The following is a 24,272-nucleotide window of genomic DNA, read 5'->3' as shown; positions in this document are numbered from 1 at the left end:
TGCTGTTGCTCTAGAGTGTGGGAAAGGGAGAGCATGACCAGACAGGGCCTGCTGCCCAAGGTCTCTGGAAAGGTTTACAGTCTGCCCTTCCATGTGTATTGAATGAGAAGCCTGCCCTGGGGCTGCAGCTGTGATGATAAGCTCACAGGCCTCTTTCACATAATGACTGAGCTCCTGGGTCTGTTCCCTCTTGCTCTTTAAGAACCCTCCCTCCTTTGGTGACAGTCCTGCAGGACTGCCAGTGTGAGCCCCACGGGACGCCGCAGCCCAGTGATAGAGAGGTGTTCCCTGGCGGCAGCCATAAAAGTCAAGTTACCAGACAAGGGAGCACGCTCGTTTCCGGAAGACGCAAGTGAGGTGGAAGGAGGCAGAGGTAGAACACGACTGCATCCACCAGTCGCCACTCCCTGAGAGTGTCCCTGGAGGGCCCTAGGTGCTTGCCAGACCAGAAGCCTGCCCCGCAGGCCAAACCTCCTGGACAAGCACAGCAGTCCCGGCCTCAGAAAGGCTGCTGGGGGCGGGGCACACCGGGGCGGCTCAGTCGGTTCAGCATCTGCCTTCAGCTCAGGTCATGGTCCCGCAGTCCTGGGATCGAGTCCCGTGTCAGGCTCCCAGCTTGGCAGGAGAGTCTGCTTCACTCCCCTCTCTGCCCTAGCCCGCTTGTGGGCTTGTGCGCTCTCTCTCTCTCTCTCTCTCTCTCTCTCAAATCTGAAAAGGCTGCTGCCGTGCGTCAGTCTTCCATCTGTAGGAGTTGGAGTTCACCAATGACCGTGTCTCCCATTGTTACGGTTCCTTGGGACCCAGGAACGCAAGCCCTCTTCCCCCTACCCCAGCCTCTAGCATCAAAGGCTGTCCTGTGGGCAGCAGGCATAGAAGTCAGGTCACCAGATGTGAAAACTAGGGCACCAGATGAAGATGGAAACCTTTGATTACTGTGTCTTTTCTTGCCGTGTTTGGGGAAGGGTGTGGGGGAGAAGCAAGGGCAGATGAGGGGACTCTGGAAATATTCTTCTCTCCTTGAAAACAAATTCGAATTCTCCGGGGGTGGTTTTGGACACTTTGTAGGATCTTCAGCTCACGCAGTTTCACCCCCTGTGTAAATACACAGACTGCCATCTTGCTTACATTTTCAAACTCTTACTGCTAAGCCATTTCTTTTTCTTTTCTTTTCTGTTTTTTTTTAAAGATTTATTGAATGGGGCGCCTGGGTGGCTCAGTCGTTAAGCATCTGCCTTCAGCTTAGGGCGTGATCCCAGCGGTCTGGGATCGAGCCCCACATTGGGCTCCCTGCTCTGCCGGGCCTGCTTCTTCTTCTCCCACTCCCCCTGCTTGTGTTCCCTCTCTCGCTGGCTGTCTCGCTCTCTGTTAAATAAATAAAATCTTTAAAAAAAAAAGATTTATTGATTTATTTATTTGACAGACCACCAGCGAGAGAGGAAACACAAGCAGGGGGAGTGGGAGAGGAAGAAGCAGGCTCCCAGCGGAGGAGCCTGATGTGGGCCTCGATCCCAGAACACCAGGATCACGCTCTGAGCCAAAGGCAGACGCTTAACAATTGAGCCACCCAGGCGCCCCTGCTGAGCCATTTCTGAATGGTTTCTCTAGGAGGGTATTTAGGGTTCATAACCACTGGTTGAAGCCCAGTTTCTCCACTGCTCTCAAGAATGTTTGCAGTAGGCAAATAAACTTCCCCAAAACAGAACACTGCTGTTTCTGGCAGTCTGCAGTTTGACCTGGTAGTCTGTCTTCATGCTCAGGCCTGTTCTGTTTTCTTTTTTCCAGCAAGCACAGTGTGGCCTGGATCTTCGACACATCACAGTGGTGGAGCTTGTAGGTGTGTTCCCGACCCTCATTGGTAGGATAGGAGCAAAGATTATGCCTCCAGCCCTGGCTCTGCAACTCAGGTAGGTGGAAGTCCTGTCCTTAAATTGTAGCCCCTACGAGGTACTTTTGGGGGATCAGGTTGCCTGACTTTTTGCTACTCAGTATTAATTCCAGGTAACTTTCAATGTTGAACTGCTTATAGTCCGAGAGTTCTAGAACCATGCTACTTGGCATGGTGCTGCTTGTGCAAATATGTCATGTGGTGGATAATTTCCAGTGTTCTCTTTGTTCCCCCTTTAACCAAGGGTCTACGCTTTGTCTTTGCTTTGTTTTGCTTTCTGCTGCGTGGGGTTGGGATGGGTAGGGAAGAGGCTTCAAAAGGACCTACGCAATCCTGTGCATCCAGTTAGCTTTTCCAGGCTTGGCCTCTCTTACCTTCATGCTTCCAGGGTACTTGTCCACCCCATTTTCACAACTGTATTCGGTAGTACTTACAAAGCTAGAATCATGGTGCTCAGGCTGTGAGTCATGGTGCCTTTAAAAAGCATAATTCAATAGCCAAAAGGTAATTCCAGAACAATCCCAAATATTTACTTGCATCTCTTGACCACTGTGAAAAGGATATTTAGGCTAAATCAAAACACCTAAAAATCTTCCTTCCTCACCCATCGTTTTTGCCCACAGTGAAGGGAGGGTGTTTGTTGATAGTCAATAGTCACTACTCTTCATAGTCTTTCAGGGGCTCAGGATGATGGTACCTCCACCATCTTGTAGCATCAGCGTTTAGAACACATGGCTTCCAGGGTTCTGCAAAGGGGGAAGAGAAGAAAAACGAACGCTACTCCTCTTTCGTGTTTCACATTGGAAGCATAAAATTGTTCTCTCCAAGTCCATTGGCTAAAATTCGTCCCATGATTGTGACTGAACTTCAAGGCTGGCTGGGAAATGCACCTTTCTGTATTCCCAGGAAGAACAAAATGAAAGAGGACTTGATGAGCCCCATCACAGATATTCCAAGAGATTCCTTGGGAGAGTGTATGATAGAAATACATCCTTAGCCAGTGATGTCCTAGATTGACACAATAGATTCTTTAATGTGCCTATTTTCCATCTGTCTTTTGGCACCCCACCATGTTTGATTTATATCTCTCCACCCAAAAAGAGTGCCCCATCCATACCAAGGTCAAAAACTCAGAGGGCAACGGACGGGAAAAAATGAGGAAGCCTGAATTATCTTTAGTTGGCTAAAAGAGGGAGAAGGCCGGGTATACTCATAAACTTTTATATATACATTTTTTTGGGTCCTGTCACATTCACTAGCACCTCTCTTGAGGGGACACTTTTGAGGTCACCTCCAGATCTCAACATTTGCTACCCAGTACCTAGCACAGTGCCTGGCACCATGTTGGAGCTAAGGAAGTGGAGAAAATGACTCGAAACGGAAACAGATTTACTATTCCCAGGGGTGAGAGTAGCCTCTAAGAGTGTACTTACAGAACAGCAAAACTGGGGAGAGGGCTGTGTTGACATCTGAAAACGTATTAACAAAAATTCTCAAAGTATGTGTTAGAAGCTGTTGGTAACTTAGAACTACCGGCTCATACCCTGTGCTCCTGATTTTTTAAAAACCTGTCACACAATCTGTTACTGTGACTCTTTGGACTGGAGATAGAGAGGGAGTCTTGATAAAATTGTGATGTGATTTTAAACAAATGAAACTTGAACAGAAAAATCCGATTTAAGATAACTTCTGTCACTCAAGTTGTAGATGTTGGGGCGACTATAGACCTCCGCAGGCGGGGGATGACCAAAGCGACAAGGAAGTTGCATACATGAATGACACAGTGCTTCTAAAACCTGAGCCAGCCTCAGAATCGCCTGGAACAGTTAAAACATAGAATGCGGGGGGCGCCTGGGTGGCGCAGTCGTTAAGCGTCTGACTTCAGCTCAGGGCGTGATCCCGGCGTTCCGGGATCGAGCCCCACATCAGGCTCCTCCGCTGGGAGCCTGCTTCTTCCTCTCCCACTCCCCCTGCTTGTGTTCCCTCTCTCGCTGGCTGTCTCTGTCAAATAAATAAATAAAATCTTAAAAAAGAAAAATAGAATGCGGGCCCCACCCCCACACTGTCTGCTTCAATAGGTCTAGGATAAGGCCCGGGAATTGGCACTTCGAGCATGTTCCCAAGTGGGGCCGAAGCTGGTAGTCCGGGCTCACGCTGTGAGAACCACTGGCCTAGCGTTTCACCAGAGGCTTCACAACTTTGAAGTGGACATTTTGCAAATCAGCCTATCAAAAGGGGGTCAGTCATTACTGGGTAGCCAAGAGACAGTCCAGGGAGCTGTCACGCAGAGACGATCTGTCACATGCATTACCTAGTGGACTCAGTGTCAGGCCACGTGTCCCCTTTATCAGACCTATCAGTGAGGAATAAGAGACTTGGCAGATGGATGTTTTCTCTTTTTCCCTTTGACTTCCACCTTAGAGTCTAGTGCAGATGAAAGCCAATTTAGGCAAAGAATGGAAAGCGTGAAAGAACAGGAGATGCAGAATGCCTGGAGAATCTAAAAATTCTCTTGTCTGGTTAGAATACGATTTTCAAATGGCACTGAAGCCACGTTAAAGCAATTAACAGGCCGCAGTGATGCCTGGTGTTGCGAAGTTCCCACCTCCCTGTTTTCTCACTCTCTCTCTCTGTGTGTGTGTGTTTAAGATTTATTTATTTTAGAGACGGACAGTGCATGTGCCCACGGGCATGCACATGTGGGGGGGCAGAGGGAGGAGGACAGAATCTCAAGCAGACTCCCTGCTGAGCGTGGAACCCAGTGCAGGGCTGGATCCCAGGATCCTGAGATCATGACCTGAGCTGAAACCAAGAGTCGGATGCTTAACCAACTGAGCCACCCAGGTGCCCCAACTCTGATGTTTTTTTTAGACATAAAGGTATGGGCAAATTCTGTTCCTTAGAGTAACTTTCCAGCAATTTCAAGGGTGAGAGGGACAAAGGATGCCATAATTTTTATATCCATATTGTTTTTGAGGTATAATTGATACAAGTATACAACAAAATGATTCAATATTTGTATATATTGCAAAATGATTATCATGCTAAGTCTAGTTAACATCCATCACCATATGTAGTTACATTTTTTTCCTTGTGGAATTTTAAGATTTACTCCCAGGTACTTTCAAATGTGTAATGTAGTATTAACTATAACTGCCATGCTATACGTTAAATCCCCATGACTTAAGATCTAGAGGTTTCCACCTTTTGACCCCCTTCACACATTTTACCCACCCCTAACCCCCTGCCTCTGGCAACCACTAATGTCCTTTGTATCTATGAGTTTTGTTGTTGTTGTTGTGGTTGTTTGTTGTTTAGATTCGGGATATAAGTGACACCACATGGTATTCGTCCTCTGATTTATTTCACTTAGGATAATGTCCATAAGGTCCATCCACATCATCACAAATGGCAACATTTTATTCTTTTAATATGGCTGAATAATGTTCTAGTGTGTGTACCATATTTCCTTTATCCATTTGTCCATTAGCGGACACTTACGTTGTTTCCATCTCTTGGCTATTGTACATAATGCTGGAGTAAAGATAAGGGTGCATATACCTTTTGAATTTAGTTTATTTTCTTCAGATAAACCCCTAAAAGTGGATCATATAGTTATTTTTTGATGAATTTCCATACTGTTTTCCCGAGTGGCTGCACCAATATACATTGTCACCAACAGTGCCCAAGTGTGCCCTTCTCTCTACATCCTCACTAATGCTTTTTTCCCCAAGATTTATTAATCTGATGGGGGGATGGTAGGGGAGGGACAGAGGGAGACAGAGTCTTAAGCAGATTCCCAGCTGAGTGCAGAGCCTAATGCGGGGCTCAGTCTCAGGACCCTGAGATCACAACCTGAGCTGAAACCAAGAGTCGGACGCTTAACCGACTGCACCATCCAGGCGCCCCACCAACACTTACTTTTTTTCTTTCTGATACTAGCCATTCTAACAGGAGTTAGGTGATATTTCCCTGTGGTTTCGATTTCTACTTCCCTGCTGATTAGTGATGTGGAGCATGTTTTCATGTATTTGATGGCCATGTGTATGTCTATGCAGTTCCTCTGCCCATTTTTTATTTTGTTTGTTGTTTTCTTACTGAGTTGTATGAGCTCTTCATATATTTTGGATATTAGTGTCTTCTCAGATATGAGTTGCAAATATTTTCTCCAATTCAGTAGGTTGCTTTTTCATTTTGGTGACAATTGCCTATGCAGAAACTTTTTAATTTGATGTATTCCCACTTGTTTATTTTTGCTTTTGTTGCCTTTACTTTTGGTGTCAAATCCAAAAAAGCATCATGGTGATGATAGATATACTGACTATATATTCTCCTATACGTTAGGGTTTCAGGTCTTACATTCAAGTCTTTAAGGCATTTTTGAGTTTATTTTTGTATACAGTGTATGATAGGGATCCAGTTTTCCCAAAAGTATTTATTGAAGAAATTGTCCTTTCCCCATTGCAAACTTTTGGCTCTTTTGTCATAAATTAATGGACCATATGTGTGTGGGTTTATTTCTGGGCTGTGTGTCTGATTTTATGCCAGTACCATACTGTTTTGCTTACTATGGCTTTGTAATATAGTTTGAAATCAAGGAGCATACGGCCTCCAGCCTTGTTCTTCTTTCTCAAAATTGTTTTAGCTATTCAGCATCTTTTGTGCTTCCATACAAATTTAAGGATTTTTTTTTGTTCTGTTTCTGTGAAAAATACAATGAGAATTTTGATTGAACCATGAGAGACTGTGGACTCTGGGAAACAAACTGAGGGCTTCAGAGGGGAAGGGGGTGGGGGAATGGGATAGGCCAGTGATGGGATAGGCCAGTGATGGTACGTATTGCACGGTGCACTGGGTATTATATGCAAGTAATGAATCATGGAACATTGCATCAAAAACTAGGGATGTACTGTATAGTGACTAATAATTTTTTTATTTATAATAAAGTGTGGCAAAATATTAGGCTTGACAGAGTTGGCTGATAGGAAAAGGACTTTGTCATATCCTGTACTTTGTTAAAATACATCAATTAAAATGGTTAAGTATCTGAAGGCTTAAGGCTGTAAACAAAATAAAGAAATTAGCTATTAAAGCAGTCGTTCTCATTCATAACCAAAAAATTTAATTGTAATTTTTTGCAAAGATTATAGCAACCTAATTGTGTTCAAGAGTTGCCTTAAGTATGTAAATATTATAAATCTGAACATATTAAGTAAATTGTATTAAAGGAGCGCTGTCAGTATCGATTTAACAAAAATTTTTGATAAGGATTGCACTGAATCTGTATATTGCTTTGGGTAGTATGGACATTTTAACAATATCCCAATTCATGAGGATGGAATATCTTTCTATTTTTCTGTGTGTTTTCTTCAATTTCATTCATCAGTTTTTTATAGATTTCAGTGTTCAGGTCTTTAACCTCCTTGAATTTATTCCTAGGTATTTTATTCATTTTCATGTAATTATGAAAGTGCTTGTTTTCTTAATTTTCTTCCTGACACTTCATTATTAGTGTATAGAAATGCAAAAGATTTTTGCATCTTGATATTGCATCCTGTGTCATTACTGAATTCATATATTCTAACAGTGTATTGGTGCAATCTTCAGGATTTTCTGCTTCTATATATAATGTGTCCTCTGCAAATAGTGACAGCTTTAATATTTCCTTTCCCATTTGGATGCCTTTGATTTATTTTCCTTTCCTACCTGCTGTGGGTAGGATTTCTAGTACTATGTTAAATAATAGTGATGAGAGGAGTGGGCATCCTTGTCTTGTTCCTGACCTTACTGAAAAACCTTCAGCTTTTTGACATCAGGTCTGATGTTAGATGTGAGCTTGGCCTGCATTATGTGGAGGTTTGTTTCCTCTACTTTGTTGAGAGTTTTCATCATAAACAATATTGAGTTGCAAACAGTTTTTCTGCATCTATTGATGAGAATGATCTTTTTATCCTTCGTTTTGTAAATGTGGTGTATCATGTTGATTAACAGATGCTGAACCATCCTTGCATCCCTGAAAGAAATCCCACTTGATCATGCTGAATGGTCCATTTAATGTATTGTTGAATTCAGCTTGCTAGTGTTTTGTTGAGGATTTTTGCAGCTATGCTCATTAGGGATATTGGGCTTTTTTTCTAGTGTCTTCTAGTGTCTTCATCTGGTTTTGGTATCAGGGAAATGCTGGCCTCATAAAATAAGCTTAGAAGAAGTGTTCCCCCCTTTTCCATTTTTAGGAACAGTTTGTTATTAATTTTCTTTGAATGTTTGCTATAATTCACCAGTGAAGCTGTGTGGACCTGGTCTTCTGTCTGGTGGGAAGTTTTTTTTTTTATTCTGATTCAATATCCTTACTAGAAATTGGTGTGTTCAGATATTCTGTTTCTTCATGATTCAGTTGGGGAAAGTTATATGTTTCTAGAATTTTATACATTTCTTCTAGTTTGTCTAATTAGCATATAATTGTTCATCATAGTATGATTTTCTGTATTCTTGGGTTATCAGTTGTAACATCTCTTTCATTTCTGATTTAACTTATTTGAGCCCTCTTTTTTCCCCTTGGTGAACCTAGCTAAAGGTTTATCAATACTGCTATCTTTTCAAAAAGCTAGCTCTTCTTTCGTTGATTTATTTTGGCCTTCACTTGTTCTTTTTCTGGTTGAGGTGTACAGTTACGTTATTTATTTGATTTTTTTCTTAGTTGAGGTAGGCATTTATCACTGTGAACTTCCCTCTTAGAACTGCTTTTATTACATTCCATAAGTTTTAGTGTATTTTCATTTTTTTTTTGTTTTTGGTTTCAAGCTATTTTGTTGATCCAAAGAATTTTGATTTTTTTTTCCTAGAGAACAAACTAATGCATAAAGTATTCGATATTTTAAAAGGGCACTGGTCACATGAAACCTTCTCCAGAATAGATCACATATTAGGCCACAACACAAGCCTTAACAAACAAATTGAAAAAATCCTAGTCATACCATGCATCTTTTCTGACCACAATGCTATGAAACTAGAAGAAGTCAACCACAAGAAAAAATCTGGAAAGACCACAAATACATAGAGGCTAAAGAACATGCTACTAAACAATAAATGGGTCAATTAGGGAATCAAAGAAGAACCAGAAAAGTACATGGAAACAAATGAAAATGTAAACACAATGGTTGAAAACAACTTTTGGGATGCAGTTCTAAAAGGGAAGTTCATAGCAATACAGGCCTACCTCAAGAAGCATAAAAATCTCAAACAACCTGATGTTACAACTAAAGGAGCTAGAAAAAGAACAAACAAAACCCCAAACTAGCAGAAGGAAGGAAATGATTAGATCAGAATGAATGATATAGAAACTAAAAGACCAATAGAACAGGTAAGTGAATCCAGGAGCTGATTCTTTGAAAAAATTAATAAACCTCTAGCCAGACTTATCAAGAAAAAAAGAGAAAGGACTCAAATCACAAATGAGAATGGAGAAATAACAACCAACACCACAGAAATACAGTTAGAATATTATGAAAAACCAAATGCCAACAAATTGGACAACCTAGAAGACATGGATAAATGCCAAGAAATATATAACCTACCAAAGCTGAAACAAGAATAGAAAACTTGATTGATTACCATCAAAGAAATTGAGCCAGTAATAAAAAAACTCCCAACAAACAAAACTCCAGGGCCAGATATCTTCAAAGGCAAATTCTACCAAACATTTAATGAAGAGTTAATACTCATTCTTCTCAAAATATTCCAAAAAATGGAAAAGTAAGGAAAACTTACTTACAAATTCATTCTATGAGGCCAGCATTACCCTGATACTGAAACCAGATAAAGACACCACAAAAAAAAGAAGTTCATGCCAATTTCTCTGACGAACATAGATAGAAAGGTCTCAACAAAATACAAGCAAACTGAATCCAATGATACATTAAAAATCATTCATTGCAATAAAGTGGGATTTATTCCTGGGTTGCAAGTATGGTTCAGTATTCACAAATCAATCAAAGTGATACATCACATCAATAAGAGAAAGGATCAGAACCATGATTGTTTCAATAGATGCAGAAAAAGCATTTGACAGAGGACAACATCCATTCATGATAAAAACCCTCAATAAAGCAGGTTTAGAGGGAACATATATGAAAAACCCACAGAGAACATCATCCTTAATGGGGAAAAAGTTTTTCCCCTAAGGTCAGTAACAAGACAAGAATATCCACTCTCACCACTTTTATTCAACAGAGTACTGGAAGTTCTAGCCACAGCAATCAGACAAAAAGAAATGCATCCAAATCGGTAAGGAAGAAGTAAAACTTTCAATATTTGCAAATGGCATGATACTCTATGTAGAAAACCTGAAAGATTCCACCAAAAAAACTGGTAGAACTGATAAACTAATTCAGTAAAGTCACAGGATACAAAATCAATGTACAGAAACCGATTGTATTTCTATACACCAATAATGAAGCAGTAGAAAGTGAAATTAAGAAAAACTTATTTAAAATTGCACCAAAAGTAAGATACCTGGGAATAAACCTAATCCAAGAAGTGAGAGACCTGTACTCTGAAAACTATAAAACACTGATGACAGAGATTGAATACAACACAAAGAAATGGAAAGACATTCCATGTTCATGGATTAGAACAAATACTGTTAAAATGTCTATATTACCCAAAGAAACCTACACATACAATGCAATCCCTATCAAAATACCACCAGCATTTTTCACAGAGCTAGAACAAATAATCCTAAAATTTGTATGGGACCCACAAAAGACGTGAAATAGCCAAAGCAACCTTGGAAAAGAAAAGCAAAGCTGGAGGCATCACAATTCCAGACTTTAAGATGTATTACAAAGCTGTAGTAATCAAAACAGCATTGTACTGGCAAAAAAACAGAGCAATGGAACAGAATAGAAAACCCTGAAAGGAACCCACAAGTATATGGTCAATTGTTGACAAAGCAGGAAAGAATATCCAATGGAAAAAAAGATACTCTTTTCAACAAATGGTGTTGGGAAAACTGGACAGAAACATGTAAAACAGAACTAAACCATACACAAAAATTCAAAATGGATCAAAGACCTAAATGTGAGACATGAAACTATAACAATCCTAGAGAACACAGACCATAACCCCTTTGACGTCGGCCATAGCAACTTCCTTCTACAAATGTTTCCTGAGGCAAGGGAAACAAAAGCAAAAATAAACTATTGGGATTTCATCAAGATAAAAAGCTTCTGCACAGTGAAAGAAACCCTCAGCAAAACTAAAAGGCAGCCTACTGAATGGGAGAAGGTATTTGCAAATGACATACCTGATTAAGAGTTAGTATCCGAAATCTGTAAAGAACTTATGCAACTCAACACTCAAAAAAAAAATTTTAAAACGGGCAGAAGATATGAACATTTTTCCAGAGAACTACAGATGGCCAATAGACACGTGAAAAGATGTTCAACACTACTTATAGAAATGCAAATCAAAACCACAGTGAGATACCACCTCACACCTTCAGCATGGCTAAAATCAACACAAGCAACAACAGCTATTGATGAGGATGTGGAGAAAGGGGAACCTTTGTGCACTGTTGGGGAGAATGAACTGATGCAACCACTGTGGAAGACAGTATGGAGGTTCCTCAAAAAGTTAGAACTCCCCTCTGATTCAGCAATTGCCCTACCAGGTATTTACCCAAAGGATGAATTTTAGGTTTTGGACGTCACACCTACAACGTTTTATCTTGTGTATCCCTTATTATTTTTACTACTTAACATATTTTAATCTTTCATACTAACTTTATGTGATGAATCCACTACCTTTACTATATATTTACCAATGAGATGTGTGCTTTCATATGTTTTCTTGTTAGTAATTAGTGCCCATTCTTTTCAGCATAAAGAAGTCCCTTTACCATCTCTTGTAAGGCTGGTTTAGTGGTGAACTCTTAGCTTGTCTGTAAAACTATGTCTCCTTCAATTCTGAATAATTTTGTTGAATAGAATATTCTTGGTTGGAAGCTGTTTTCCTTGAACACTTTGAATGTATCATGCCACTCCCTTTAGCCTGCAAAGTTTCTGGTGAAAATACATGCTGATAGTCATGGGGTTTTTCATGTATGTAACAAGCTGTTTTGCTGCTTTTAAGGTTCTCTCTTTAACTTTTGACATTTTAATCATAATGTGTTTTGGTGTAGGTCTCTGGTTTCTTCTTACTTAGAATTCTCTGGGCCTCCTTGATCTGGATGTCTCTTTCCCATGTCGGGGAAGTTTTCAGCCTCTTTCTCTCCTCCTTCTGGGACCCCTTGTGTGCAAATAATGGAACCATATTGTACGTAAATGTTAGTCTGCTTGATGTTGTTCCATATACCCTTTAAGCTGTTTTCATTGTTTACCCATTCAGAGCAGCAAAAAGAAGAAAGAATTTTAGTCTTTGAGTTCACTATTTCTTCTGCTTTATCTAGTTTGTTGTTGAATTCCTCTTATGTATTTTTAAATTCAGTTATTGAATTCTTCAGCTCTGTGACTTTGGTACTTTCTTATATTTTAAGTTCTCACTGTACTTAACCCTTCTTTTTCCAAGTTCAGTGAGCATTTTTATGATGATTACTTTGAACTCTATCAATCAGGTAAATTACTTTTCTCCATTTTACTAAGGTTTATTTTCCAAGGTTTGGTCTTGTTTGGAGCACATTCTTCTGCCGTATTGGATGAAACAGCCACTTCTCCCGATGTTGAAATGGTGGTCTTCTGTAGGAGGTGATCCTTATTGGTCATCCATGCCCTAGCTTTTGGTTGTCTCTCAAACCTTTCTGATTCTCTAAGCAGACTATTTTCAGTAGCTTCCAATATTTGAGAGCATGCCAGTATGTATCGTGTACCAGCGGTGAAAATCTTAGCACTTGGATTCAGGCTTAGTGGAAGCCAGACCCCCAAGCAGCAGCTGTTAAGGATGCCAACAGACGGAGAGTGCTGTGGGACTGTAAGTGTTAGCTCCACTGGTCATCTGAGCTGCACGGGGAGTTGTCCCCCGGGAGGCGATCACAAAAATTGGGACCTCCGACAAGTGCATAAGCTTCTGTCTGGGACATACGGGTGAGCTGTAGTGAGACAAAGGGAGAGCACAAAGATGGCATCCCTTGGACTAGGTTTCCTCAGAGTCCCTCTGTAGGTTCCTAGATGTGTGCTGAATCTGAAGCCTGCCCCTCAGGATGAAGCTCCAGGGTAAGCAAATGGGAATTTTTCACAGAGAGATGGGATCTGCCTTAACCTGTCTGTGCAGTGCCCCAGCAGTGATAGCCCACCACGAGCTGTCTTCTTGATCGTTACAGTCGTGTGGCGCCCAGGAATGCAAGTCTTTTTGGCCACTAGAGCCAGGTGATCAAGGGGTATCCTCTGGGTGGCATCCACAAAAACCAGGGCACCAGATGTAGAAACGGGGGAAGCAGTACTCTGGAGAGCCACAGAGGGAGAGTACAAAGATACCATCTCCCCTCCTTGGTCTCCAAAAGGTTTACGGTCAGTCCCTACATGTATATTTAGTGAGAAGCCCGCCCCTCACAGAAAGACTGAACTCCTGGGTCTGAACTAATTGCTGTCTCCTGAGGGTGGTAGCTGTTGAACGTTGTCCTGTTGGTTACTGTCGTGTAGACCTGTAGGTGTAAGCAACACTGGCCCAAGAGCCAGATGATGTAGACGTGTCCTGACAGCATCAGCAGTGAGTATCAGGGAGCCCTTCCGGAATATACTAGTGAGCTGTAGGGAGGCAGATGGAGAGTGTGAAGATGGGGCCCACCAGCTTGAGTGAAGCAAAGGGGGAGTGCAAAGGATGATTCTCACTGAAAAAGGGATAAAGAGAGAGACGGGGGGGACAGAGTGAAGGAGAGAGAGACACTTGGAGAGACCAAGACCCAAAAAGTCATAAGGAGATGTTTAGAGGGAAAGAGGAAAAGGAGAGAGGGTGGTGGCGGTACAGAGGGGGGAAACAAGTGAGAGACACACAAATAGAGGGGGGTAGAGGGACAGGGAGGAGAAGAGTGAGAGACATACAGAGTGGGGGAGATGGACACAGAGACAGACATGGACAGAGATGGAGTGAGAGGGATATAGAGAGGGGTAGGGGGAAAAAGAGGAGAGAGAGGAGAGGGGGAAGCTGGGACAGAGAGACAGAGAAAGACCAAGACCTACACAGGGGGAGAGAGGTAGAAAGACGCACCAATACAAAGAGACAGAGGGAGAGAGGCAGATGCAGCAAAGGAGAGACACACAGACAAAGCAAGAAATGGCCACACATGCAGAGAGAAGGAGAGGGAAAAGGAGAGACAAATGGGGAACAAGTGTGCAAAGGACAGATGGCGAGGAGACGAGGGGGACAGAGACGGAGTGTGTGTGAAAGCTGGGGAGTGACAGATGGACAGAGCTGGAGGGAAGGTGAGCATGAGGGGCAGACTGAGAGCAAGAGAGCTTGAGTGTGCACGACAGGGAGCAAGGAATGGATGGAGAGGGACAGAGGAAGTGGGGGAGCTCGATGGGGGGAGCGAGACCGTGCCCACGGGCTTTAAAAGGCAGGAGAGCACAAAGATGGCGCCTACTGGCTGGAGTGTACAGAAGTAGCCCAAAGGCCGAAAGTACAATAAGAGCGATGGCTTCCCCTGGCTTTAGCAACAGAGAAATGTGAAAATGACACCCACCAGCCTCTCTCCCTGGAGACTCTCCCTCAGGCCCCTGCCCTCAGTCACAGTCTTAAAAATGATCAAAGGAGCCTCTTTCACCTGGGTACTTTTCAAATGGCTGCTTCTGGGTTGCTCTTCGGGGTGAGTTTGCATGTTGAGCCCTGTAAGCACCATTTCTCAGTCTACCACACACCTGCGTGTCTCGTGCGCTTCAGCCCTACTGGTTTTCAAAGCTAGACTTTGGGGGGGAGCTCTTATGTGCAGATCTCAAAAGACAAGGTTCCCCAGGTGGGGTGGAAATACTCCAAGCCTCAGGGAGAAGCTCCAGGTTTTCAGTTCCCTCCCGATGGGTGTCACTGTGCTGCGTGTGTGGATTTTTTGCTGAGATTGTGTCTCAGCTTTTCGTACCTGCTTGGATGTGCCTTTTTTCTCGTTTCCGGGTGTGCAGTAGCCCCTCTGCCTGGTCTCAGGTTTTTCTCAGAGAAAACTATTCCATAGGTAGTTGGAAAGTTGCTGTGTACATGGGAGGAGGGGAGTTCTGGATCTTCTTCCATTGCCACCTTGAAACGGAACACCACCACCTGAAGAGAAAATGCTACAGGGTTTTCTAGAAGATTCTCCAGGAAGAGCTCATTCCAGTCTGATGACAGGCGTTTATGTAACTCCTGCACACTGCTGGCACCACCCCTCAACTTGTGGGGTGTCCCATCATCCGTCGCCAAGATTTCTGTGGTCTCTTGGCCATGGTGGGGTACATTCTAGTGACTGTTGATAGCCTGCTGACCTGAACACTTATTTCTCCCCGTGGTCGTGTTTCCTCTTTATATTCTGTCAATCGAGGCGCAAGGCTCAGAGGAGGAATGTGTGTGGCAGCCGATGGTGGCACCATGGGCGATTTCCATCCTAGCCTCAGAAGCACTGGAACAGCAGCTGCTCCCGTTCCTCATTGGCTGCCCTTTCCCACAGGCCCCAGCCGCCACAACATCCCTTGGCCTTTTCCTCCCTCCAGACCAGCTTTCTTTTCTACTCTTGTTTTCTGGGATCCTTCTGCCCTAGGACATCCCCCTCTTCCCCAGAAAAACCTAAATACTCATCTTTTTAAACATGCAGAGCAGTTTCTCTCCACTTGACTCACTCCATTGTCTGCACGCACTCCATCAACGTGCTTCTCAGTCAGCTCCCGAGCTTCCCTCTTCTATCTATCTCTCGAGACCTGGCAGAGGCATTTTAATGTCTTTCTTTTCCTTCTAGTCACTAGCAGTGGATTAGCCATTTAGCCTCCCACGGAGATAAAATTATTCCCATCTTCCCCAAAATGCTCTTAAAAGGGAAAAGCAAGTATAGTCAGTTTGGAGTTTGAGTCGTGAATATTTTTCCCTTGATCCTTTTGTGGGAGGAAAAATATTTCACTTTAAATACAGAGAGCAGTATATATTCTGCCTTACACATAACTTCTAGAGAAGTAAATTCAAAAGTAAAATCGAGACGAGACTGGGCTTATTTTTTCAGTGGGCTCAGCTGATCAGCTTGTTTGCTTTCTCTGGCTTATTTCATCTAAACAAGTTTCTATTGATATAAAAATCATTTTACACAATATAAGTTCTAGTGGGGTAGAGTAGGAAAAAAATCACTTTTGGGGGGAATTATTTGAGGTACAAATGATAATTAAGTTAATATACCTAGAGTGTAGACCAAGTTTAATCTCCTCCATGCAATCCTGAGCTGGCTACTAAGCCAGAATGGTCCAGAACTACAACATTTGGAAACTTATTTCAATCAGCTTCACCTAGTCCAGGGTTTTTCAACCTCAGTACTACTGTGTTCAGACACAGCCAGATATTCCCTAGAGGGCAGAATCACCCCTGTTAACCATGGACCTAGTTCTCTTATGTACACGGTTATGCAGACCTAGTCTGTGAATTGGGTTGACTCCAATTTAATGCAAAAAATCTGTCGGTACTGTTGTACGTACCTTGTAGTAGCTGTTGGCACGTAGCGCACCAAGGCAGGCCCAGAGTCTTCCTGACCATTGTAAAGCAGTGCTACTGAACCTTTCATGGGCATACCAGTCACTTGGGCATCTTGCTAATAATTCAGATTCTAATTCAGCAGGTTCGGGGTGGACCATGGGATTCTCCAGTGATGCTGTGAGTCCAAGCACCATACTGTGAGTAGCGAGGGTCCTTAGATGAGTGAGTCCGCGGCAGTAAGCCCTTCTCTGCGTCACTATAGTGCTCTGGTTGGTCCAACAGAGCCCTTGGGGGTCAGGTTTGACCATCTTCTCTTTGTCTGCTCTAGGTTGTTGCTGCAAATCCCACTCTATTCCTTCAGTATGGTGCTAGTGGATAAGCATGGCATGGACAAGGAGCGCTATGTCTCCCTGGTGATGCCTGTGGCCCTCTTCAACCTCGTCGATACTTTCCCCTTGAGGAAAGAGGAGATGGTCCTGCAAGCTGAAATGGGCCAGGCCTGTAACACCTGACGTGACGGCTCCTCTCTTGGCAGGTCCTCCTCTCGTTCTACGGAGTGCTATGCACGCGGAAAGGCCAGAAAAATATCCTTGATGTACAGATTTTTATTTGTAATTTTAAAAGTCTATTTTAATATGAGCTTTCTTTGCACTTAAAAATTACCATGATGCTTTTTGTACTTTGAACTGTACCCCCAAAAATGGTGACTATGATCTGTATTCCATCACGGCTGGTTAACTTTGTAGAGAAATTAGAAACCACAACCAGACACATGCTTTCAATGTGTTATTCAGTGTAACACGTAACTTCTATTTTGTTTTTTTTTATATAAAACTTATATTAATAAAATATTTTGGAGCAAAACTCATTTTGTGTTTTAAGCACAAGCCATACTTGCTCAGTGACTTTAGGAATGGAAAAATGTAATGACTTTTGTCAGGAAGAGCTCAGCTGAGCTGGGAGAACTGTGCTTTCAGGTGGTGGAGCAGTTGATTACAGCAACAAGCCAAAAATTAAAGAGGTAATAAGCCTTTAATCCCTAACCGTGATAGCATAAACAAGAAGCTAAAACCAGAGGAAGCACCAATTCTCCCCTTTTGTTTTTCCCCAGTGGACACGTCAAAGGTCAGAGAGATCAGCCAAGACAGAGGGGTCATCACCCTGTTGAGGGAAGTCCAGGTTGTGGGACCCTCTACTTGAAGATAGTCCTACCAGTCCACACCCAAAGCCACAAGTGCTAAACACACACTTACCCGCACCTTTTTATTCCCAACAGCTTTTTAATGGATACACTCAAAACCTTAGCAGCAAGTCAGTTCCCATGGGAGAAACCAAGAACTTTTGCTGTAGCACTTTCTGGCAAAAAGAGAACGCTCCCTAACTACGAACCAGTTGAACTATTAGAATCAAAATACAGAGACATTTGGAAGGTAGCGTAGAAGGATCCTGAGCTCACCTCATCCCATGGGCACAGCGAGGCATCAAGTACATGTATAGAACTCTGACGACTACCGTTAGACTGGTGGAACAGGTCTTCTACAGCTCGTCCTAGGGAGGGGCCATATCAACAAAGGTCAGGGGAGTGGCAAGACGGTTGGGAATCAAACCCCTGGCACAACTAACTGCAAAGAGGAGGGACATCACAAACAGGGAGGAGCGAGACCATCAGACCCCACACCAGGTACCCCTGGCACCGGGAACACAAGTCCCCATAACATCTGGCTCTGGAAACTACTGGGGCTTAACTCCGGAAGAGCCCAAGGGTGATAGGAAACCAAGTTCCTGCCCTTAAAGAGCCAACATACTCAATAATGGCCCAAGCCACAGCACAGAAGCAACAGTTTGATAAGTGCCTGGGGTATACATGAAGGTTTACCAACTAACCTTGTCAGAGGAGCAGAGATCTGCAGGAGATTCCTCTTGGAACAAAAGTACTGGTGGGCGCCATTCTTGTTGCTCTTCCCCAGCCTTGACAGCCGGATGCTTATGGGAGCCACTTCTGACACTGTCCATCTCTCTTCCTAGCACGGCATGCTTCCTCCCTTGGCCCTCTCCTGTGCAACGCCCCCCACCCGATTCAAGCTGCCCACCCCCAAAGTGACTCCCACCCTGCCTCACTTGGCAGACAGCCCTGGCCAGGACTGGCACCCCTCCAACGTGATTGCTGCTACCCCACCAGCACACTCACACCTCCAGCAGCCAGACTTTCAGCTGTCTGTTCCGTGGAGCACGCTCTGCCCTTTGGTGCACCTGCAGCTGTAGCAGAAAGGCTAACTGCAGACAGCTAGGCTGACTACTGTCCTTGACCACGAAGGAGCCTGTAGTGACAGCAGCCAGACCTCTCAACAGCACAGGGAGCAGCCCCGCCCAATGCATTCAGAGCAAGCAAAGCAGGTTATTGCAGACGGCTGGGCTGGAGGCAATCATGGCTCAGCCACAAGAGAAGGGTGCCCACAGATGACCTGGGACACCCCTGCAGTGCCTGAGTGTGGTGACCAGGCAGGATTGCGTTATAGGGCACCACGGGAACTTTTACACAAGGCCACTACTGTGAAGACCAGGAGACAGGGCTGACCTTCCAAACACGCAGAGACACAGAGTTGGAGAAAACGTGGAGACAGAGGAATGCGTCCCAAATGAAAGAACAAGACAAAATCACAGTAAAAGAACTAAAAAAGATAAAATGGATAATATGTCTGATAATAAATTCCAAATAATGGTCATAAAGATACTCACTGGACTGGAGAAAAGAGTGGATGTGCTAAGAACTCTATTAAATTTAAAAAAGAACCAGCCAGAGCTGGAGAATTCAATAAGTGCAATGAAAAATACACTAGAGGGAATCAATAGCAGATGAAAGAATGCAAAAAAAATGGATCAGCAATCTGGAAAATGATAATAGCAACCAAGCTGAAAAGGGGAAAAAATTAGAATAGGTTAAGGGGACTCTGTGACATCACCAAATGTCCCAACGTTCACATTATAGGGGTCCTAGAAGAAGAAGAAGAGAGAGTCAGAACATTCATTTGAAGAAATAATAGCTGAAAACTTCCCTAATCTGGAGAAGGAAACAGACATTCAGGTCCAGGAAGCATAGAGAGTCCCTAGGAAGATGACCACAAGTTGGTCCTTTAATAATAATTAAAATGGCAGAAGTAATGATAAAGATTTAAAAGCAGCAAGAGAAGACAATTACATACAAAAGAAATCCCCTAAGGCTGTCAGATGATTTTTCAGCAAAAAACTTTGCAGGCCAGAAAGAAATGGCGTGATATCTTCAAAGTGATGGAAAAAACCCTACAACCAAGAATAGTCTAGCCCTCAAAGCTATCATTTAGAATGGAAGGAGAAAGTTTCCCAGACAAGCAAAATTAAAAGACTTCATCAACACTAAACCAGGCTTACAAGAAATGTGAGGCGAATTCTTTCAGTGGAAAGAAAAGGCCATACCTAGAAGTATGAAAAGTATAAAAGGAAAAAATTTCACAGGTAAAAGCAATCAGACAGAAAAGGCAGATTAATCACTTATAAATAGTATGGAGGTTAAAACACAAAGTAGTAAAATCAATTCTATCTACATAAATTAGTCAAGTGATACACAAAAAGGTATATATACAGAAAACATGGAGAGGGAAGTAAATATTTAGTATTTTTAGAATGTGTTCAAACTTCAGTGACCATCAATTCAATATAGAGTACTATACACATAGGATGTTAGATGGGAACCTAATGGTAACCACCAGTCAAAAACCTATAGTAAATACACACAAAAAATTAAATCCATGCATAACACTAAAGACAGCCATTAAATCACAAGGGAAGAGATCAAAAGAAGAAAGGAACAGAAAAGAACTACAAAAACAACCAGAGAAAATTTTCAAAAATGGCAATAAGTGTATACTTACCAATAATTACTTCAAATGTAGATGGACTCAATGCTCCGGTCAAAAGAAACAGAAGGACTGAATAGAAAACCAGACCCATCTATATGCTGCCTACAAGAGAGTTCCAGCCGACCTTAAGACACGTACAGACTAAAAGTGAAGGGATGGAAAAAGATATGCAAGTAGAAGCAAAAAAAAAATTGAGGTAGCAATACTTATAGCCCACAAAAAAGATTTGAAAACAGACTGTAGCAAGAAGCAAAGAAGGGCATTACATAATGATAAAGGGATCAATCAAAAGGATACAATTGCAAATATCTATGCACCAAATATAGGAGCACCTAAATACATAAAGCAGATATTAATAGACATAAAGGGAGAAATTGAAAGTTATACAGTAATAGGAGACTTTTACACCCCATACACATCGATGGATACATTATCCATTATAAGAAAATATTATAAAAACTTACATGCTAACAAATTGGACAACCCAGAAGAAATGGATAAATTTCTAGAAACACAGTCTTCCAGAACACGAAGAAGAAGAAACAGAGGAGCGGGGAGTTAAGATGGTAGAGGAGTAGGGGGACCCTACATTGGTCTCATCCCTTGAATACTACTAGATAGTTATCAAATCATTCTGAACACCTGAGAAATCAATCCGAGAGATGAGAAAACAAATGCTGCCGATCTCCAAGTAGAAAAGTGACCAGCATTCGAAGGTGGGAGGTAAGGAGACTGAATCCAGTGGGTAAAGCTGGGGATGTGGCAGAGAGAGGGAGCCTGCTTAAGGAGGCTACTGCAAGGTATTCTAGGCAGCGGAGTGCAAAATGGGAACTTCTGGAAGTCTGCTACAGTGGGGATGCCCCTGGCTTAAAGGTGCTCAGGTGGCAAAGCCGGGCAGAATCCTAGGAGCATGGTCTCGAGATTCCTGGGCTTAAAAGAACCGGGGTGCCGGAGTGCAGCAGCGTTTCCAGGCCTCGGAGCGCGGAAGCTGGCTGAAGACAGCGAGTCCAGGCACCCGCTTTCTGCTCTGTGTTGCCATAAACTGTGACCAGCTGCATGGTGGGTGACGGCTCTCCTAGCAGGGGCCCAGCAAAAGGCAGAAGTGTGGCGAGACTCCCCTCCCTCCTGGAGGACCAGCGCATAGAAGTCCATAAAATTTGGAGTTTTGGAACTCCGTGGCGCGCTTGAGATAAAAACACCTGGTCACAGGCTAGATGAACACAGTTCTGACAGAAACCAGGGAGACAAGAATGATTGACTGCTTTTCTGTGAGGCCTCACTGAAGAGTGGGGGCGTGAACTTTCAGCTCCAGGGCTAGAGAGTAGGGCAGAGCCCTACTGATCCCTCGCCCCCCACCCCCCAAAATCAGGGCTGAAAGCCTTCAGAGAGCAAGACAGCTCCACCTAGTGGAGTCCGGAGCCACTTACACCAAGCCCGGCCTCTGCGCACTGGAGGCCCGTTTCCACCAGGGCAAGCACCCCAGAGATCAGCACAACAGGCCCCTCTCCCAGGAGACCAGCAGGAACAACCGGCTCTCACCAAGTTTACTGATCATAGAGGGCAGCAAAGCTTCAGCTCTTGGGGAAACCAAGATGCCTGTTGAGCTTTTTTACCTTCAACTGTTCTTTTCCCACCTGGACTTTTTGGAACTTTATTGTGCACATGCACAACTCAGGGGTCAAAGATTTGAGACAAATTTATCTGCAGATCCAGAGAAAGAGCCCAGATGCCCATTGAGAGTTGAATGGATAAAGATGTGACACACACACACACACACACACACACACACACACACAAAAGAATATTACTCAGCCATCAGAAAGGATGAATACCTATCATTTACATTGATGTGTATGGAACTGGAGGGGATTAGGCTGAGCGAAGTTAAGTCAATCAGAGAAAGACAATTATATGGTTTCACTCATATGTGGAATATAAGATACAGCACAGAGGATTATAGGGGAAGGGAGGGAAAACTAAATGGGAAGTCATCAGAGAGGGAGAAAAACCACAAGAGACTCTTAACTCCAAGACACAAAGTGAAGGTTGCTGGAGGCAAGGTGGGTGGGAGGATGGGGTATTTGGGTGATGGGCATTAAGGGGGGCATGTGATGAGCACTGGGTGCTATATGCAACTGATAATTTATTTAACACTACATCTGAAACTAATGATGTATGCTATATGTTGGCTAAATGAATTTAAATAAAAACAAAAGAAGGGACAGTGGGAATTTGGAGGATATCGATACTACCCTTCAAACAAGAGATACTGGAGTATGGGAGAAAACAGTTATCAGCTATGAAAAGTGATGCAAGAGAAAGTCAGGATTTACTTAGGATTATCTTGAAAAGATACCAAAGGTACAGGAAGGTTATTTTACTATGAAATATGTGTGTGTGTGGAGGGGTGGGGAAGTGGTCCAGAAGGCATCACAGAAAGGTCTGGGAGAGAGCTCGGCTGAGGTACACTCAGAGCAGTATGAGAACAAGACGTCAACAGAAGACTCGTTAGAGATTGGTGAGATGTCTCATGCTTATAACTAAAGGATTATAAACATAAAAGGCATGGGTAAACCCGGCAGGCTCTGAGGTGCCCATTTGCACAGTACTCCTGTTTTGGTGGCAGGACGGACCCTCATGGTGATCACTAGGTAACCTGTCCTAGACTCCAAGGCAGGAAGAGCCAGGTCCAGCCCTCAACTATGGCTAGAACTGAGCTCATGGTAGGTGCTGGACTTGGCTCTTCCTGGCCTGGGGTCTAGAAGAGTTTACACAGGAATCATCATGAGGTCCACAAGAAGCTAACAGGATTTCCTAGAGAATCGTTAGTTCCATGTGTGGGGCAGGAAAACTCAAAAGGGAGCCTGAGACAGCTTGCTGTTGTCAGAACAGAAGAATGCTTTCGGAGGTAACTGAGATAATATTTCTTAAAAAGATAAGGAATCCCTGCAAATCAATTAAAAAATACAAACAACAAAAATGAGCAAAAGATTTGATCAGACAGTTCATGAAGAAGACATATGAAAAGCCAATAAGCATAAGAAAAGATGCTTAGCACGTTTTGTCATCAGGGAAATGAAAAATGAAAACCACGAAAAAATATCCCTTGAGTGGTTAAAATTAAAAAGACCAATATACTCAAAAAAATTTTTAAAAAATCAAATGTAGCAAAATGTTAATAATTAGTGAATCTGGGTAACAAGTATTTGAGAATTCTTTATTTTTTTTTTAAGAGAGAGAGAGAGTGAGCACAAGTTGGGGGGAAAAGGGCAGAGGGAGAGGGAGAAAAAGAATCTTATGCAGGCTCCATGCTGGCCCAGCATGGAGCCCTATGCGGGGTCTCAATCTCATGACCCTGAGATCATGACCGGAGTTGAAATCAAAAGTTAGATACTTAAGTGACTGAGCCACCCAGGTGCCCTGGGAATTCTTAACTTTTAATGCAACTTTTCTCTAAGTTTGAAATTATTTCAAATTAAAAATAAAAATAAATTATACCATGAAACTAAAACTATTTGATATCTGGGGGGAAAAGGGGGAAAGGACTGATAGTGAAAGTGTTGGCAGGAGGCAGAACAATTGGAACTCTCATACACACTGCTGGTAGGAAAGTGAGGGGCTAAAACTACCTTGGAAAACTGATAGCTTCTTATAAAGTTAAACATGTAACTTCCTTAAAACCCAACAATTCCACTCCTAGGCATGTATTCGAGAGACAAGAAGATGCAGATACACAATTGCAGCTTTATTCATGATCAACTCTACTGGAAATGGCCCAGGAGAATGTTTAAACTGGCATGAGGCAATACTACCCAACAATAAAAATATACAGACTACTGATATATGCAACATATAGAGGAAATTCGAAA

At 42.9% G+C, this 24,272-nt stretch overlaps 1 protein-coding gene across 8 annotated transcripts in view; it reads left to right on the top strand.

The window, feature by feature from the left end:
• LOC100471251 (sushi repeat-containing protein SRPX) overlaps positions 1–17,378 on the top strand; it is a 199,410-nt gene extending 182,032 nt beyond the window's left edge. For all 8 annotated transcript variants that reach the window (XM_034648737.1, XM_034648735.1, XM_034648736.1 and 5 more), the window contains 2 exons: positions 1,783–1,904; positions 16,839–17,378. In XM_034648737.1, the coding sequence (XP_034504628.1) occupies positions 1,783–1,904; positions 16,839–17,022 (306 nt within the window). In that variant the 3' untranslated portion in view covers positions 17,023–17,378. The remainder of the gene's footprint in view (positions 1–1,782; positions 1,905–16,838) is intronic.
• The last annotated feature ends 6,894 nt before the right edge of the window (positions 17,379–24,272 follow it).

Source organism: Ailuropoda melanoleuca, chromosome X, assembly GCF_002007445.2.
Source record: "Ailuropoda melanoleuca isolate Jingjing chromosome X, ASM200744v2, whole genome shotgun sequence".
NCBI classification, from domain to species: Eukaryota; Metazoa; Chordata; class Mammalia; order Carnivora; family Ursidae; genus Ailuropoda; species Ailuropoda melanoleuca.
This window is presented reverse-complemented; position numbering and strand designations above follow the sequence as displayed.